The 20,009-nt window shown below is 44.3% G+C and overlaps 1 protein-coding gene across 1 annotated transcript; it reads left to right on the top strand.

Moving 5' to 3' along the window:
- The first annotated feature begins 19,099 nt into the window (after positions 1-19,099).
- Positions 19,100-19,821, top strand: LOC135228455 (gamma-crystallin N-like). Its single transcript, XM_064274262.1, has one exon. The coding sequence runs from the start codon at positions 19,390-19,392 to the stop codon at positions 19,819-19,821; it is 432 nt and encodes a 143-aa protein (XP_064130332.1). The 5' UTR covers positions 19,100-19,389.
- Positions 19,822-20,009: the final 188 nt, after the last annotated feature.

Here is a 20,009-nt window from a genome sequence, read left to right as displayed (position 1 = left end):
CAGTCCAATTAGGCTGACCTTCCTTGTATTGAGTGTTGTCTTTCCCTTCACCCAAAGCAGTTCTTATCTACAGATTGATCAATAAAAAGCCCTCTCCCTCCCTCCCTCCCTCCCCCCTTTGTAACCACATAAGTATGTGTTCTTCTCCGTTTTTTGTATTTCTCAAGATCTTATAATAGTGGTCTTATACAATATTTGTCCTTTTGCAACTGACTCACTTCGCTCAGCATAATGCCTTCCAGATTCCTCCATGTTATGAAATGTTTCAGAGATTCGTCACTGTTCTTTATCGATGCGTAGTATTCCATTGTGTGAATATACCACAATTTATTTACCCATTCATCCGTTGACGGACATCTTGGTTGCTTCCAGCTTTTTGCTATTGTAAACAGAGCTGCAATTAACATGGGTGTGCATTATATCTGTTTGTGTGAAGGCTCTTGTATCTTTAGGGTATATTCCGAGGAGTGGGATTTCTGGGTTGTATAGTAGTTCTATTTCTAACTGTTTAAGATAACGCCAGATGGATTTCCAAAGTGGTTGTACCATTTTACAATCCCACCAGCAGTGTATGAGAGTTCCAATCTCTCCGCAGCCTCTCCAACATTTATTATTTTGTGTTTTTTGGATTAATGCCAGTCTAGTTGGTGTGAGATTCAATCTCATCGTAGTTTTAATTTGCATTTCTCTAATGGCTAATGATCGAGAGCATTTTCTCATGTATCTGTTGGCTGCCTGAATATCTTCTTTAGTGAAATGTGTGTTCATATCCTTTGCCCACTTCTTGATTGGGTTGTTTGTCTTTTTGTGGTTGAGTTTTGACAGAATCATGTAGATTTTAGAGATCAGGCGCTGGTCTGAGATGTCATAGCTGAATATTCTTTCCCAATCTGTAGGTGGTCTTTTTACTCTTTTGGTGAAGTCTTTAGATGAGCATAGGTGTTTGATTTTTAGGAGCTCCCAGTTATCTGGTTTCTCTTCATCATTTTTGGTAATGTTTTGTATTCTGTTTATGCCCTGTATTAGGGCTCCTGGGGTAGATCCTATTTTTTCTTCCATGATCTTTATCGTTTTAGTCTTTATGTTTAGGTCTTTGATCCACTTGGAGTTAGTTTTTGTGCATGGTGTGAGGTATGGGTCCTGTTTCATTCTTTTGCAAATGGATATCCAGGTATGCCAGCACCATTTGTTAAAAAGACTATTATTTCCCCAATTGACTGACACTGGTCCTTTGTCAAATATCAGCTGCTCATACGTGGATGGATTTATATCTGGGTTCTCAATTCTGTTCCATTGGTCTATGTGCCTGTTGTTGTACCAGTACCAGGCTGTTTTGACTACTGTAGCTATATAATAGGTTCTGAAATCAGGTAGGGTGAGGCCTCCCACTTTCTTCTTCTTTTTCAGTAATGTTTTGCTTATCCGGGGGTTCTTTCCTTTCCATATGAAATTAGTGATTTGTTTCTCTATCCCCTTAAAGTATGACATTGGTATTTGGATTGGAAGTGCGTTATATGTATAAATGGCTTTTGGTAGAATAGACATTTTTACTATGTTAAGTCTTCCTATCCATGAGCAGGGTATGTTTTTCCACTTAAGTATGTCCTTTTGAATTTCTTGTAGCAGAGTTTTATAGTTTTCTTTGTATAGGTCTTTTACATCCTTGGTAAGATTTATTCCTAAGTATTTTATCTTCTTGGGGGCTACTGTGAATGGTATTGATTTGGTTATTTCCTCTTCGGTGTTCTTTTTGTTGATGTAGAGGAATCCAAGTGATTGTTGTATGTTTATTTTATATCCTGAGACTCTTCCAAACTCTTCTATTAGTTTCAGTAGTTTTCTGGAGGATTCCTTAGGGTCTTCCATGTATACGATCATGTCATCTGCAAATAGTGATAGCTTTACTTCCTCCTTACCAATCTGGATACCCTTTATTTCTTTGTCTAGCCTAATTGCCCTGGCTAGGACTTCAAGTACGATGTTGAATAAGAGCGGTGATAAAGGGCATCCTTGTCTGGTTCCCGTTCTCAAGGGAAATGCTTTCAGGTTCTCTCCATTTAGAGTGATATTGGCTGTTGGCTTTGCATAGATGCCCTTTATTATGTTGAGGAATTTTCGTTCAATTCCTATTTTGGTTAGAGTTTTTATCATAAATGGGTGTTGAACTTTGTCAAATGCCTTTTCTGCATCAATTGTTAAGATCATGTGGTTTTTATCTTTTGTTTTATTTATGTGATGGATTACATTAATGGTTTTTCTGATATTAAACCAGCCTTGCATACCTGGTATAAATCCCACTTGATCAGGGTGTATTATTTTTTAGATGTGTTGTTGGATTCTATTGGCTAGAATTTTGTTGAGGATTTTTGCATCTATGTTCATGAGGGATATAGGTCTAAAATTTTCTTTTTTTGTAATGTCTTTACCTGGTTTTGGTACCAGGGAGATGGTAGCTTCATAGAATGAGTTGGGTAGTATTCCGTCTTTTTCTATGCTTTGAAATACCTTCAATAGTAATGGTGTTAAGTCTTCTCTGAAGGTTTGGTAGAACTCTGCAGTGAAGCCATCTGGGCCAGGACTTTTTTTTGTTGGAAGTTTTTTGATTACCGTTTCAATCTCTTTTTTTGTTATGGGTCTGTTTAGTTGTTCTACTTCTGAATGTGTTAGTTTAGGTAGGTAGTATTGTTCCAAGAATTTATCCATTTCTTCTAGGTTTTCAAATTTGTTAGAGTACAATTTTACGTAGTAATCTGATATGATTCTTTTGATTTCATTTGGTTCTGTTGTGATGTGGTCCTTCTCGTTTCTTATTCGGGTTATTTGTTTCCTTTCCTGTTTTTCTTTAGTCAGTCTAGCCAATGGTTTATCAATTTTGTTAATTTTTTCAAAGAACCAGCTTTTGGCTTTGTTAATTCTTTCAATTGTTTTTCTGTTGTCTAATTCATTTAGTTCAGCTCTAATTTTTATTATTTGTTTTCTTCTGGTGCCTGATGGGTTCTTTTGTTGCTCACTTTCTATTTGTTCAAGTTCTCGGGACAGTTCTCTGATTTTGGCTCTTTCTTCTTTTTGTATGTGTGCATTAATCGATATAAATTGGCCTTTGAGCACTGCTTTTGCTGTGTCCCAGAGGTTTTGAAAGGAAGTATTTTCATTCTCGTTGCTTTCTAAGAATTTCCTTATTCCCTCCTTGATGTCTTCTATAACCCAGTCTTTTTTCAGGAGGGTATTGTTCATTTTCCAAGTATTTGATTTCTTTTCCCTAGTTTTTCTGTTATGGATTTCTAGCTTCATTGCCTTGTGGTCTGAGAAGATGCTTTGTAATATTTCGATGTTTTGGATTCTGGAAAGATTTGTTTTATGTCCTAATATGTGGTCTATTCTAGAGAATGTTCCATGTGCACTAGAAAAAAAAGTATATTTTGCAGCAGTTGGGTGGAGAGTTCTGTATAAGTCAATGAGGTCAAGTTGGTTGATTGTTTTAAGTAGGTCTTCCGTGTCTCTGTTGAGCTTCTTACAGGATGTCCTGTCCTTCTCCGAAAGTGGTGTGTTGAAGTCTCCTACTATAAATGCGGAGGTGTCTATCTCACTTTTCAATTCTGTTAAAATTTGATTTATGTATCTTGCAGCCCTGTCATTGGGTGCGTAAATATTTAATATGGTTATGTCTTCCTGATCAATTGTCCCTTTTATCATTATATAGTGTCCTTCTTTATCCTTTGTGGTGGATTTAAGTCTAAAGTCTATTTTGTCAGAAATTAATATTGCTACTCCTCTTCTTTTTTGCTTATTATTTGCTTGATATATTTTTTTCCATCCTTTGAGTTTTAGTTTCTTTGTGTCTCTAAGTCTAAGGTGTGTCTCTTGTAGGCAGCATATAGATGGATCGTGTTTCTTTATCCAGTCTGTGACTCTCTGTCTCTTTATTGGTGCATTTAGTCCATTTACATTCAGCGTAATTATAGATAAGTAAGTTTTTAGTGCTGTCATTTTGATGCCTTTTCATGTGTGTTGTTGTCCATTTCATTTTTCCACATGCTTTTTTGTGCTGAGTCGTTTTTCTTAGTAGCTTGTGAGATCCTCATTTTCATAATGTTTAACTTTGTGTTTATTGAGTCGTTACGTTTTTCTTGGCTTTTTTCTTGAGTTATGGAATTGATATTCCTTTTTGTGGTTACCTTTTTATTTACCCCTATTTTTCTAAGTAAAAACCTAACTTGTATCCTTCTGTATCGCCTTGTATTACTCTCCATCTGACAGTTCAATGCCTCCTATATTTAGTCCCTCTTTTTGATTATTGTGATCATTTATCTATTGATTTCCATGATTTCCTGTTATGTGTATTATTTTGTTTATTTATTTATTTTTTAGAATTAGTCTTAATTTGTTTGTTTTTGTGCTTTCCCTATTTGAGTTGCGTTGATATCAGGACGTTCTGTTTTGTGACCTTGTATTGTGCTGGTACCTGATATTATTGGTCATCCGGCCAAACAATCTCCTTTAGCATTTCTTGCAGTCTTGGTTTAGTTTTTGCAAATTCTCTAAACTTGTGTTTATCTGTAAATATCTTAATTTCTCCTTCATATTTCAGAGAGAGTTTTGCTGGATATATGATCCTTGGTTGGCAGTTTTTCTCCTTCAGTGCTCTGTATACGTCGTCCCATTCCCTTCTTGCCTGCATGGTTTCTGCTGAGTAGTCTGAACTTATTCTTATTGATTCTCCCTTGAAGGAAACCTTTCTTTTCTCCCTGGCTGCTTTTAAAATTTTCTGTTTGTCTTTGGTTTTGGCAAGTTTGATGATAATATGTCTTGGTGTTTTTCTTTTTGGATCAATCTTAAATGGGGTTCGATGAGCATCTTGGATAGATATCCTTTCGTCTTTCATGATGTCAGGGAAGTTTTGTGTCAGGATTTCTTCAACTATTTTCTCTGTGTTTTCTATCCCCCCTCCCTGTTCTGGGACTCCAATCACTCGCAAGTTATCCTTCTTGATAGAGTCCCACCTGATTCTTAGGGTTTCTTCATTTTTTTAAATTCTTTTATCTGATTTTTTTTCAGCTATGTTGGTGTTGTTTCCCTGGTCCTCCAGAAGTCCCAGTCTACTTTCTAATTGCTCGAGTCTGCTCCTCTGACTTTCTATTGCGTTGTCAAATTCTGTAATTTTGTTGTTAATCTTTTGGATTTCTACATGCTGTCTCTCTATGGATTCTTGCAACTTGTTAATTTTTCCAGTATGTTCTTGAATAATCTTTTTGAGTTCTTCAACAGTTTTATAAGTGTGTTCCTTGGCTTTTTCTGCAGTTATCCTAATTTCATTTGTGATATCTTTAAGCATTCTGTAAATTAGTTTTTTATATTCTGTATCTGATAATTCCAGGATTGTATCTTCATTTGGGGAAGATTTTGGTTCTTTTGTTTGGGGGATTGGAGAAGTTGTCATGGTCTGTTTCTTTATGTGGTTTGATATGGACTGCTGTCTCCGAGCCATCACTGGGAAACTAGATTTTCCAGGTAGTCAGCTGGTACGCTGGCTCCTGGTTCTGAAAACGGTCGCTGTCTGCCCGTATTTGTTCGTTTTCCGTCTCTAAGTCTGTGCTTGTTGTTCAGAGTTCATAGATTGTTGTATATGTGATCGATTCCCTTGTTTTTCCGAGTCTTTGTTGCAAGAGGGATCCGCGGTAGCGTCCACCTAGTCCGCCATCTTGGCCCCGCTCCTATAACCACAATTTTTACATGACAACCTGGCTTTTGAAACCCAACCATGTCGATAAGTGAGGAGTGGGTGTACAACAAATAGTCACTCAACACAACCTCTTCTACCCTGAGATCAGAAGAACTAGATGATGCCTTGCTACCACTACCTACCACTCTGATCAGGGACACAATAGATGGTCCCAGATAGAATAGGAGAAAAATGTAGAAAAAAACTCAAATTCTTCAAAAGGTCAGACTTTCTGGAAATTGAGACTATTGCTCTGAGATACCCTTTAAACTTCGAACTGAAACCACTCCCAGTGGTCATCTTTCAGCTAAATAACAGACTGGCTCATAAAATAAACAATATTACCCATGAGTATAGTGTTTCTTAAAAAAAAAAAAATCATCTCTGTGAGACCAAACAGTCAACAGTTACCCTAAAGCAAAGATAAGAAGATAAGGGGAGGCAGGGAAACTAGATTAATGGAAACAGAACAACCACAACAGAAATATTGAGAATGTTGACACACTGTGAAAAATGTAACCAATGTCACTCAACAGTATGTATAGAAATTGTCAAACGGGAACATAATTTGCTGTGTAAACTTTCACCAAAAACACAATAAAATATCATAAAAAGTAATAACTCTAAATATTAATGCTCTAAATTTATCAACCAAGAGACAGAGACTCTCAGAGTAGATAGAAGAACAAGAGCCAACTACACATTGACTACAAGAAATTCACTTTAAATATAAAGATACAGATAAATTAAAAGTAAAGGAATGGAGAAAGATATACCGTACTAACCCTACTCAATTGAAAGCTGGAGTAGTTATATTAATTTTAGACAAAGCCGACTTCAGAACAAGGAAAAGGAGCATTATATAATGATAAAGGGATCACTTCTCCAAGAAGCCACACTGTGTTTCCATCTAACAATATATCAAAATATGTAAGGCAAAAATAGATAGAACTACAAGGAGAAAGGGACAAATCCACTATCAGACTTGAAGACTTCAACACACCTCTATCAGTAATGAGCACACCCAGCAGGCAGAAAATCAGTACAGATATAATTGCACTGAACATAACCGTCAATCAACTGTATCTAATTGACATTTATAGAATAGTTCATCCAACAACAGCAGAATACACATTTTTCTCAAGCACACATGGAACATTCACCAAGACACACCACATTCTGGGCCATAAAACCCATAAAAAATTTTTAAAAGTAGAAATTTTACAAAGCATGCTTACAGACCACTACGGAATTCAACTAGAAAGGTAGCTGGAAAATCCAAAAATATATGGGTATTAAACAACACATTTCTAAATAACATATGAGTCAAAGAAGGAGTCTCAAGAGAAATTTTTTAATATTTTGAATGAAACGAAAATACAATTTACCAAATTTTGTGGGATGCAGCAAAGCAGTCCTCAGGGAGAAATTTATAGCATTTAATTCATGTATTAAAAATGAAGAAAAATCTAAAACCAATAATCTAAGCTTCTATCTTAGGGAATTAGAGAAAGAAGGGCAACATAAGCCTGAAACAAACAGAAGAAAAGAAACAATAAAAATTGGAGAAAAATCAATGAAATCGAAGACAGGAAACGGAGAAAACCAATGAAACCAAAAGATCAATAAAGTTGATAAACCTCAATAGACTTAAAAATGTGCCTGCGGATTGACTACAAAATCCACTCCTGCAAATTTATACTAAAAGGACACATTGAGAGCATAGGCTGTGTGAAAGAATTTGCTACCAATTTGGGCAGCGTTTGATGGCTGTGGTCTTCACTGCTGTGCTGGAGCGAAATGCCTGTCAGTAGGGGAGCAATTACGTTAACTGCGGTGCACCATTAAAAGGGGAGGCAATGGAGCTGCATTTATTTATTAGTGTGTTGAGATGTTCATAATATATTGTTAGATGCAAAAGGGGATTATATAGCAGTATGACTAATGGGATCCTGGTTTTGTTTTTTTTAAGTGTATGCATGCAGGCATAATTAGGCAAAGAAGATGGTTTGGGAGGACGCAGCCAGAAAGATCGCAATGCACGTGCTCACTAGCAATGAATGAGTTTTTTTTTAATCACCAATTTGACAGGTGAAAACTGATAATTCATTATTTTAGCTTGCATTTGTTTGGTGAAGTTAAACATTTTTTCCTGTTTTTGACTATTTATTTTGTGGATTATGTAGTCATGTCTCTAAATCATTTTTCCCCATGTCATATTCATCTTTTGAAATATTTATTTGAAAAAACTATATATTAACCCATTACTGTCGAGTTGATTCCAACTCATAGAGACCCTACAGGACAGAGTAGAACTGCCCCATAGGGTTTCCAAGGAGCAGCTGGTGGATTCAAACTGCCGGCCTTTTGGTTAGCAGCCTAGCTCTTAACCACTGTGCCACCAGGGCTTCTCTTTATATATAATAAGTCTCTTATATAGTAAGTCTCTGACATTTGGCTACCCTGTTGTTGTGTGCCGTTGAGTTCATTCCAACTCATAGCAACCCTATATGGCAGAGTAGAGCTGCCCCCTAGAGTTTCCTAGGCTCTGATCTTTACAGGAGCAGATCACCAAGTCTTTTCTCCCATGGAGCCACTGGGTGGCTTTTAACTGCCAACCTTTCAGTTAGCAGTCAAGCGCTTAACCACTGCACCACCAGGGCTCTGTTTGACTACCTACATGACGCAGATATTTTTCTTAGTTTATTGTTTGCCTTTAAAATGTTCTTCCTGGCATTTTTGTGTAGTCTAATCTGTCAATACATCCGTTATGAGTTCTGCCCTTGGGGTAGAAAAAAATGTGTTTTAATACCAAAGAGTGAAAGATAGTGACAACAATTTTACCATTTGCTGGTAGTGCAATGAGTGATCAAGCCACATAACCTCTCTGAACTCATTTCTTCATTTCTACAATGAAAATAATAACCAATTCACATGGCTACTGGAAGTGGAAGTGAGAGGCTAAATGATGTAATTGCCATGCAGGAATCTGAGGGCTAAGGAGAACATATGATGATAAAGCACTTTGCAAAAAACCCCACATCCTAGGCGCCTTGTTTCCTTTCTTGTCCTTGTATCAGCTCAGGGGATGTCATGGGTTGGATTTGGAGTCCGTGCCGCCACATTCATGCCCCTCCCTTCTCCCACTGTGGACTCACAGCCCTGGACACACTTGACCTTACTTCATCGTCACGTTTTTGAGAGGCCTGTTTTACTGTTGCCCCATTTTGTGGTCAAGAGAACAGACCGAGGGAGGCTGTTCCTTTCAGCTTAGGCTTATCAGACCTCTGCTCTATGCCGGGCTCTAGAATAGCCTGGGATTCACCTGCAAGGCCAGGAGGAGCCAGTGCAGCTCATTCTGGCCAGCGTGGGGAGTGCTTGGAGAGGAGGGAGGCCAGCAGGGTAGGAGGCTGAAGGTCTGTCACGGCAGTGACCATGGGATCAGAGAAAGGAGGGATAACCAGGGACCTTGAGGAGGCAGGATCAATAGGTCTCAGTGAGTGAGTGAGGCTGATGGGGAAGAAGGGAAGTTGGGGTGACTGGGAACACAGGTGGGGCATGGTGCTACTAAAGTACCCTGCTGTGGAGAGCAGCTTTCAGAGGGGAGAAGGTGGGTGGCGTTTTGGACATGCTGACTTCGAGGGGCCAACGGCCGCCTGGGTGGAGAGGGGGGCAGGAGGCAGTGATCTGGACTGCAGACCACCGTCTGGGGGCCACGGAGCCCCAGCTGTCCTGTGTAGGAGAGGCTGTAGAGGGAGGAGATAACTGGGCCCCATCCACATCTGAGGGTGGGCCAAGAGGAGGCTGGAGAGGGGCCCGAAAGGACTTGGTTGTGAAAAGGGAGGACAGTGAGAGGCAGATGGGGTCAGCAGTGTCCCTCGAGGCAAGGAGAGGGGAAAGTTGAGGACCTGCCTCTCGGGGGTGTGTCCTTGGAAAGGACAGTGTCCTTGGCATAGGCATTACTGAGGATAAAGGGAGTGGACTGTTAATGTGGCAGTTGAGGAATGAAAATATGAAAAATACATATAAAAAGAGCACTCCTCCACAGAGCCCTGGCTGCACAAAGGTTAAGCGTTCGGCGGCTAACTGAAAGTCTGGCAGTTTGAACCTACCCGGCAGCTCTGCGATCTGCTTCCATAAAGATTACAGCCTAGGAACCCCTATGGAGCAGTTCTACTGTGTTACATGAGGTCGGGATGAGTCGAAAATCAGTACCTAACAATGGCAATTCCTTCATGAGGGGAAAGCAAGCAAGAAGCAGAGTGATGACCAGAAGGCGTCACAGGGTTGACCTGGAGGGGAGCCTTAAAAATATTGTTGTTGTCATTTTTTTAGGTTAATTTACACACAATAAAATGAACCCATTTTAAGTGTAAATTTTGATAACTTTTGACAAGCTTATACACCAATGTATCCACTATCACAATAAAAAATATAGAACATTTTTATTACCCCACAAAGTTCCCTGGTGCTACTTCTTACACAGTCCGCATCACTGCCAGCTCCACCTTGAACTCAGGCCACCATGGATCTGCTTTCTCTCACTAACGATTTATTATGTCTTTTCTAGAGTTTCACAGAAGTAGAGTCATCCAATAAGTAGTCTTTTGTGTCTGGCTTCTTTTGCTCGTGTCATGTTTTTGAGATTCATCTATGTCGTTGTGTACGGTAGTAGGTTGTTCCTTTTTACTGCTGGAATAGCGTGGATCAGCTACAATTTACTGCTCATTCAACTGTTGATGGGCACCTGGGCTGTTTCCAGTTTGGGGTTATTACGAATACAGCTGCTATGAGCCTCATGTAGAAGTCTTTATTTGGGTGTATGTTTTTATTTCTCTTGGTTGAATAACTAGGAGTAGAACTGCCAGATTGTATGGTGAGGAGCCCTGGTGGCACAATAGCGCTCAGCTGCTAACTGAAAGATCCATGGTTAGAACTCACCAGCAGCTCTGCAAGAGAAAAGACCTGGTGATCTTCTCCCATAAAGGTTTACAGCCTAGGAAAGCCTATGGGACAGTCCTACTCTGTCCTGTAAGGTCGCTATGAGTCTGAATCCACTCAGCGTCACACAACAACAACGACATAGTAAGTGTATTTTAACTATATAAAAAAAAGCTGTTGCCTGAAGTGGCTGTACCATTTTACGTTCCCACCAGCAGTGCCTGAGATTTCCAGTTGCTCCACATCCTCACCAGCACTTGTTATTGTCAGTCTTTCTCATTTTTGCCATTCTGATGGATTTGTGGTGATGGCTCCTTGTGCTTTTAAGTTGCATCTTGAGGAATTTTTAAAGTACGGATGTATTTTCAGAGTTTGAGTCATTAGGTCAGGATATGTTGAAGACTTAGGTGACAGAGGGGGAACTGATGGACACAGTCCAAAACAAGAATGCAAACAGACAAGCTTAGAACTGCAGTGTTAAAGAGTTAACCCCAGCTCATCTGCTTACTTGCAATGTGATCTTGGGCAAGTTACTTAGTCACTCTGTGCCTCACTTTCCATATCTCTAAAATGAGGATAATAAAAGTACCTACCTCATAAGATTGGTTTAGAGAATTAAATGACTTTGTATTTGTTGTCTTACTATGGTACCTGGCCATAGAAAATGCTATATGAGTGCCCTTATTATTGTTGTTGTTGGTAACCATCCAGTTGATTCCAACTCATGACAACCCCATGTGTGCAAAATAGAACTGCTCCACAGGGTTTTCAAGGCCTTTACCTTTCAGAAGCAGATTGTCAGGCCTGTTTTCTGAGGCACTTTTGTGTAGAATCACTTAACATTTTGTGCCACCAAGGGACTCCAGGGCATTAGTTTTTTGTTTTTTTTAATTGTACTTTAGATGAAGGTTTACGGAACAAACTAGGTTCTCGTTAAACAGTTAGTACACATATTGTTTTATGACATTGGTTAACAACCCAGCAACAGGTCAACACTCTCCCTTCTCAACCTTGAGTTCCTTATTACCAGCTTTCCTGTCCCCTTCTGCTTTCTAGTCCTTGCCCTGGGTTGGTGTGCCCCTTTAGTCTCGTTTTATTTTATGGGCCTGTCCAAGCTTTGGCTGAAAGGTGAACCTCAGGAGTGACTTCATTACTGAGCTGAAAGGGTGTCCGGGGGCCATACTCTCAGGGTTTCTCCAGTCTCTGGCAGGCCAGAGATTTCTTTCCTTTTGAGTTAGAATTTTGTTCTACATTTTTCTCCAGCTCTGCCCAGGACCCTCTATTGTGATCCCTGTCAGAGCAGTCAGTGGTGGTAGCCGGGCACCATCTAGTTGTGCTGGACTCAGTCTGATGGAGGCTGAGGTAGATATAGCCCATTATTTTTTTGGACTAATCTTTCCCTTGTATCTTTAGTTTTCTTCATTCTTCCTTCCTCCCGAAGGGGTGAGACCAGTGGAGTATCCTAGATGGCCACTCACAGGCTTTTAAGTCCCCAGGCGCCACTCACCAAGTAGAATATAGAATATTTTCTTTATAAACTCTGTTACATCAGTTGAGCTAGATGTTCCCCAGGACCATGGTCCACACAGCCCTCAGCCCAGCAGTGCGGTACCTCAGGGAGTTTGGATGTGTCTATGGAGCTTCCGTGTCCAGGTTGTTATTATTATTGTCCCCGTTATTGAGTTAATATAATTCTAAGTCCTCTCTGAGTCCTCCCAGCAGGCGGCAAGAGGTACAGTCATTGCAACCACCACTAGGGGACAGACTTAGCACCCTTGATTTACCCAAACTGTTCTGTATTTGAAGCTCTCTGGGTGGCACAAAGGGGCCCTGGTGGTGCAGTGGTTAAAGAGCTTGGCTGCTAACCAAAAGATCTGTGGTTTGAAAATTCACCACTGCTCTGTAGTGGCAGTCTCCTTCTGTAAAGATGTACAGCCTTGGAAACCCTGTGGGGCAGTTCTACTCTATCCTATATGGTTGTTAGCAGAGTTTCACTCAACTACGTGTTGGAACACACTCAGTCGCAGGCGGTTTGGTTTTCGGGGTGGCACAAACAGTTAAGCACTCTGCTACACACCATAAGCTTGGTGGTTTCCTCAGAAGAAAGGACTGGCGATCTGCTTCTGAAAAATCAGCCATTGGAAGCCATTTGGAACACAGTTCTACTCTGACACACATGGGGTTGCCATAAGTCAGAATTGACTTGACCCCAGCTGGCTTGTTGTTATTGTTCTGGTTTGACACTTATTTGAGGGTGGGAGCTGGGGACCAGACATCCAGCCTTTGCCTCCCACTCTTTCCTTCCTCACCCTAATCTGATTTCTCCCTTGGAGACCTCAGATTCCTCTTGTAGGGAGGGAGACACATTCTTACCTCCTAACAACAGGCGTGAAAGAGGACTGATTCAGAGTGGGGACTGACACTGGCTCCTTAGAAGCTTGCAGATTCTGGCCAGAGAGGCTCTTTCTGTAGCCCCTTCCTCTCTGTCCCCCAGTGGCAAGGGCTCACAGAGGGCTTGGGCTCTGTCTCAAGGGTCCAGTGAGCCTCCTGGATGCTGCACGCCAGGGAAGAGCATGTGGCCAACGTGAAGCCTTTTATGTGCTAGCCTTCATTCATTCAGCAAGTTCCCTTCCAGTGCTGGCCGAGACAGTCCCTACCAGATTGAGACAAGGAAGTGGGTCCTTCCTGGGAAGAGCCCAGTCCAGTGCGGAAGCGCATAACCTCTAAGCGTTTTCCCTGTTTGATCGCCGCAGGGAGGGCACAAAGTTTGGCTCTGAGCGAGCTGGGTGGTCTTCCCTAAGGAGTGAAGGTGGGCTGGGAGAGCACGAGTTTTCTGTGCTACTAACAGTACATTGAGCAAAAGGTGCTCACATCATGCTTTTCTGCAGAACCTCAGTTAACTCACAGATCAGGCAAAACTAGCGACCCCTGCAACAGCCGGGTGGGGGCAGGGGGAGAGGTCCTGTCCAGCCCTATGTCAGGCCTGCTCCCACCTTTGGCCTTTTGTACACAAACTGTTTCCACCTTCATGTTCACTTGAAACTTCATCGAGTACCTCCTAGGAGCCAGCAGCTCCACCCTGCTGGGTGCTGAGCGGCTGATGCCCCCTGCCCTTGGAGCCTGGGTACAGGACCAGACGTGCAAAGGACTGGCGGGACCCCAGGTGGCCGGAGGAGTGGCACCTACGCTGAGGCCAGGGGAATACATGGGCTGCAGGCCTGCGGTGGTGGGCAGCTGACGGTGGAGTATTCCAGGCTGGACTGGAGACCCTCGCCACCGCAGAGGACCGTGGTGAGAGAAGAGGCAGCCCCGCAAGAGGGAGAACCCTGCAGGACCAGGATGATGCAGTGAGGTGAACGGGTGCTTAGGGTGCAAAATGTGAGGAGGCAGAGGCCTCCATCTGGGGGTGCAAGGCCAGCACTACTTTAGCCTAAGGGCATGGGACGCCCCTGAGGGATTTTAGGGAGGAAGGCAGCAGGATCAGATTGAAAAGATTATTATGATTAGGGAGTCCACCCAGAAGCCCCAACTGTTGGTAAAGTTTTCTTTCTTAAGCTGGGATGTAGATTTATAGGTCTTGACTTTTGTATGCCTGAAATAACTCATAATGGAGAGAGAGAGAGAGATCACTCTGGCCTTTGAGTGGAGAGTGGGCTGGTGGGGAACCTGCCAGTAGCCACTGCCACAGTCCAGGTGAGAGCTGATGGTGGCTGGAACTCAAGGTGGGGGTGAATATGAGGACTGGGGAAACTGAGGACTTGGTGACTGCATGGTGGGGCTGTGGGCAAAGATGGTAGCCAGGTAGCCAGAGAAGGATGATGGTGACCAGGAGGGAGAGCAGACTTGAGGAAAGGATGGAAAGTTCCCTTTCAGAGCTGTTGGGTTGGAGATGGAGGTGCCTGTGTTGTGGGCTGTGTGAGTCTGCAGGTCAGGAGGGACACATGGGTGTCACAAGCACACAGATGGTACCTGAAGCCATGGGGTGGATAGGATGTGGGGAGAGGGCAGAGGGCAAAGTCTAGGAGCTTCAACATTGATGGCATGAACAAAAAAGAGGAGCCTGAGGAAGAGACCAAGACTGAACAGAACAGCCAGGGGGGTTGAGGAAAGGCAAGAGTGCGATGTTGTGGAAGTTAGGGATTTTAAGAGTGTGGGAGTGACCACAAGCTGCCAGGACTTCATGAAAGGGCCTTCTGTACTCAGTGACACCTTCCCATGTCCCCACCTCCTGCTCTGGTGACTGCCTCCTCCTCTGACACACCTAACCCAAATTCTGACCTTGCACCAGACTACAGCTCAAACATCTCCTTTTCAGAGGGGTCCGGCCTTCACAAACAGGCCTGTTGTCTGATTTGGGGTAGCATTTATTGCTTGTACCTTCCATCTTAACCCTCATCCTATATGGCCTTGCATTATTTCCCAACTGTTCTCACAGCTAGATGGTCAGTTCCCTAGGGTAGGAATCTTGGCCACTTCCACAGTACCTTCTATTGTCCATCAAAATTTGTTGCTTGATAAACAGACACATGTGAGCTGGGCCAGGATTTCAGTGTCACTCCATGTTTGGCCAGTAGGCTGCACTCCAGGAAGAGGGTACTTGGAAACTCCAAGTTTTCAGAAGCCAGAAATAGCCAGCCTCAGTTTAGCCAAGAAAAAAAAAAAAAAAAATTTTTTTTTTTTTTTACTTCTAAAAACAATGGCCACTCCCACACCCCTAGACCTTTTCTGGCTCCCCCAAGAGCACCAGGATGGCACTCGAGGTGTAGGACCACCAGGAAAGGGCCTCTTCCCAAGCTTGACATCCACGTCTAGAGTTCCCTGATAAAGACTGCATTTAACTCACTCAAGTGATTTTCTATTGAATCAATGGAGGTTTGGAGTTTGAATTTATATTCTTCAAATGCTCCGGAAACTCCCAATCCAAGAAACTAACAAAAATGGATCCCAGGCCAATGATCCAGGTTGCAAACTGGGAAAGGATCTCCACAATGTACCCAAACAGCAAAGGAGTAGATAACAGGCTAAAACACATACGCACGCGCACACACACACGCGCGCGCACACACACACACACACACACCAAAGACTCACAGAAAACAGGCAAAGGATATGAACAAGCAGCTTACAGAAGAAAAAAAGCAAATAGACGTGTATGTATGTAAGATGGTGAGCGCTGGGTGGGTCTGTGAGTCAGGAGAACCGCTTTGGAGAGCCAGGGCTGCATCCAGTGATGCTGAACATGAGCTCACAATTTGACCCAGCAATTTCACTCCTAGGTGTTCACCCACAACTAATGGACCTCAAAGGGGGCACTGTCGCCCCCTGGGGGAGTATTTGGAGATTGGCAGGGTGTTCCCCTTTGTCACAGTGATAGGAGAGGGGCAGCCCTGTAGTCAGCAGAGCTCAGGGGTTTTTGATACCCTGCAAAATGCAGGATGGCACTGCACAGTGAAGAATTGTCGCATGGTTTCACCTATAAACACATAGCATTTTTGCATGGTTTTAATAAGCACTGAACTTTCCTAATATGAAATTACTAAATAAAATAGATGGAAGATTTTATCTGGATTCTATTCCCCCGGCATTTGGTCTGAACTAGCTGTCATAGGTGGCTTAAGATCTTATGTATGGCAGGGTACATTTTAAGTGAGTACTACTTCACAAAGACGCGAATCTCCAGCGTAGGGCTTGGGGAACCTGATGTTTGCAAGTGTGTGTAGCTATTTGGGGTAGGGGTTCCTCTTAAGCACCACTCAAATGATATGAATCTTGGCAGACAACCCTGCTAATGAAAATCCTGGATGAGAATTGAGACGCTGGATTGGAAATGTGGAATGGAGGTTAAAGTTACAAAAGTTTGACTCTGGTATTTTGAGACTCTTTTACTGATTTTCACTCAGAGGAAAAGGCTGGTCAATTTTCATGCAGACGTTTCAGAAAACACCCCCAAATTGCTGCTTTTGTCTTGAATTCTGCTCACTTCGTTGCCTGGCAACGAAGGCTCTGGGTCTGGCTCCTATATCCACAGCCACATACTGGAATGTGCAAACTGGGGGTGCAGATCCTGGTGGGAGCCGTGGGGTGGCCGGTTCTAGAGGCATGAAGCTGTAACCTGAGGCAGCCTGGAAGGACCTCACTCCAAGGTATGTGATTTGTGGTTGCTCCTTGGGTGCTAGGATGGCACGCTGATTTCAGTCCATGTTCCCAGGGCAGGGCAAGGGCAAGAATCACATTTTGGGTCACCCCTGCCCCAAGAAGGACCTCCTCTTTCTGGGCCTTTAGTGCCTCATCTGGGAAACAGTGACGAAAATAGGCTCTACATTCCTGAAAGTAGAAGACTAGTCTAACTATTCCTTCCTCTTTCCATCCACTGGTCCCTGGGAAGCCACTTCAGTTCAGCCAGCTTAAGAGCTCTCTCTCCTGTGACCTTGTAACCTACCCCCCACCCCACCCCCACCCATCCCTGTGCTTATTCTATTTTCCATTCTTCCCACAGTCTTGGAGCTTTACTGTGCCCTCAGAAACTCTCCTGCTCCAGGGGTGATGTGTCTGTACACAGCCCTGTAGTCCAGGGGTGTCCACACAGCTGTGGAGAAGCAAAGGACAGAACGTTATGATGCACCAGCCCTTCCACCAGCCAGGGAGGTACCTGCCAAGGGAGTGGCCCTGAGCAGGTTCTTCAAGGGCTGAGAGCTTCCAGGGGAAGTGGAATAGGGAAGGGGAGGGGGAGTGACCTGGCTCAGAGTGGTGTAGGGCCTCAAGGAGGTCAGTGGTGTTGGAGAGGCAGGGTTGGGCCCAGGGCTGTCTTCTGTGCCATGGGAACCCTGGACGCCACCTCTTTGCCCAGTGAAACAATCAGTAACAAAATGAGGCTATATACAGCTAGGTGAGAGAAGAGGTGGGCCCGGGGAGATCAGGGAAGGCTTGGTGAGGAAGGAGGGAGGGTGGAAAAGTGGGGTCAAGGAGAGGAGGCCTTGGGGGCTGGCTAGAGGCTCTGTGGCTCCCTCTTCCCGGCGCGCAGCACCGCGGGCGTTCCCCGTGAACGTGTGGAGAGGCGCCCGGGGGCTTAGCATGCCCGACCGCGCTAACGTGGCGGGGCTCTGCCAGCAGATCTTTTGTTTCGGCGACTCAAAGGCAGCGTCAGCAGGGCCAGGCCCGTATATGTGGGAGCTGACCCGCGGGCGGGCGCACCAATGGCGCAGCGCTCGGGGAAGGTGAGTGCGCCCGGCGGGGCTCCGGAGGCCCCGCCGGAACCGAATTGAAACTCGGGCGGGGGCCCTGGGAGACCGCTCAAGCCTCCCCCGCCCCTATCTCCACTTTTACGTGGGGACTTGAGAGGGACAAACGGTCCGCTTGCGCTCGCTAGTCTATGGTCTTGTCATCTGCAAAGTTAGCAAAATTTCTTGATGAATTGGGGTCACTCGGCTGCTGACCCGGCAGTAGGGAAGGTAGGGGGGTGGGTAGTGCGACCCCCTTCCCTTTCCTAACTGACTCCCTTTCCTAACTCTGGGCCAGGCTCAAGTTTGGAGCAGGGATGGTGGTCGGACACTGGGGATTTGATGGGCTGAGGCCCCACTCTGCCTTCTTTGCCTGAAGGTGGTCTAAATGTGGGCTGGCTCTCTGCGAATGTTGAGACTGGAGGTACCTTCTAATTTTGGTGCCCAGGTCTCCATGCTCTCAGAGACCCTGCTCTGAGGGTGTTTGAGCTGGGAGGGTGGCCTCCCACTTCTCTAGCTTCCCTACCTTGCTCATCTGAGAAGCCACATTCAAGGGGCCTGTCAGTCTGGACAGGCTGGGTCATGCTCCAGTAACCACTTGCATCCCCAGTGGGCCGCCAGCTGAATCCCTGCCAAGCTCCCTCTGCACCGAGGTCTGCAGAGCTGCAGGGCAGAGGGAACCATGCATCAGCTCTTCAGATTTCCACTGCTACTAATGTTCCTGTGGCCAGGATCATGGTGGTGCCTGGCTCCAAGCGGCCTGGAAATACAATTCTGCCACCTCCTCCTGGGGGAGAACTGGAAATATCGGTGATACCACAAATGACTAGGGTGTGTTCCAGGCTTCTAGGTAACATTATCAGTACTTTAACAGCCCCTTCCTTCTAGGAGCGCAAGTCTTGAAACCTAAAGAGAACTTAATGGTAAGAATTCCAGGTGCCATAGCAGAAAGTGAGTTTGGGGGCTGTTGTTGCTCCACGCTGTTTGGCTTGGTGACAAGGAGAACCTGTCCATGCTACATAGCCCTGGGGCACTATGGCTGAACAGAGTTCCAGATGTGACATATCTCTGGGACCCAAAGGAACAGGATTCCATTAAAGAGGCCCCTTTTGAAAACATAAATCCCATGCCAGGGCCTGGGATGGAGTCAATTCAGGAGGCTGAATCCCAGGAACTTGCCTTCTGGAAAATAAATATGGGGTAATGATGGTGGGTGAAGTGTTTTCTTTGGGAAATGTTTCCTTTAATGGCATATGGATGTTATGTTTTAAAAATAAACAAAATTTTTTTAATGCAGTGAAAATTTTAAAAGGATAGGTTTTCAAATGACCCTAGACAAAGGGAAATCTCTGTCTTCCAATATTTACTGACCTTTTGCTGCTCGGTTGAGGGCTGCTGGGAGTGGGAAGGGCCAGGGCTGCTGGGTCTAAATCAACCTACCATACAAAGAAGGGAAAAGTCCATTCATTTGCTCTTTAACCCAATTAGCAAATCTTGGTTGAGTCCTACTGTATGCAACAGGGCTGGGTATTAGTGTCCTTGGAACTGGAGTTTCCCCAAATGAAAGAGAAAGCGCCTGACCCTGTACCCTCTAACCCGGCCTTCCAGATCACCCTCTACGAGGGTAAGCACTTCACAGGGTGGAAGCTAGAGGTTTTTGGGGGCTGCGACAACTTCCAGGACCGAGGCTTTATGAATCGGGTGAATTCCATCCGAGTGGAGAGCGGGGCCTGGGTTTGCTTTGAGCACCCTGATTTCCGGGGCCAGCAGTTCATCCTGGAGCATGGCGACTACCCCGACTTCTTCCGTTGGAATGGCCACAATGACCACATGAGCTCCTGTCGGCCTGTAGGAATGGTGAGTGGTCCATTCACCTTGGGGGGACTTCCTGCCGAAGTGACGGGGGTGGGGTGGTCAGGCCTGGTTAGACATGGGGACAAATAACCACAGGAGCGTGGCCCTCTCGGATATAAGGTCTTTAAGAGACGACCACGTCCTGGGTTGGAGATGGTATGGGGACAAAATGCTGGGGACCCCTCTGGAGAGCCTTTGGAGGGGACCTTCCTGCTTATGAGCCTGTTTCTGGGACTTCCACACTTAGCCTTAGGTGGGCTGTCTTCCTGAGCCCTTGG

The sequence above is a fragment of the Loxodonta africana genome, chromosome 22, assembly GCF_030014295.1.
Source record: "Loxodonta africana isolate mLoxAfr1 chromosome 22, mLoxAfr1.hap2, whole genome shotgun sequence".
Taxonomy (NCBI): domain Eukaryota; kingdom Metazoa; phylum Chordata; class Mammalia; order Proboscidea; family Elephantidae; genus Loxodonta; species Loxodonta africana.
The sequence above is the reverse complement of the archived record's forward strand: the minus strand, read 5'-3'. Positions and strand labels throughout refer to the sequence as shown.

Coding starts and splice junctions, on each gene's coding strand:
- LOC135228455 (XM_064274262.1), top strand. CDS start 19,390: ATGCAACAGGGCTGGGTATTAGTGTCCTTGGAACTGGAGTTTCCCCAA.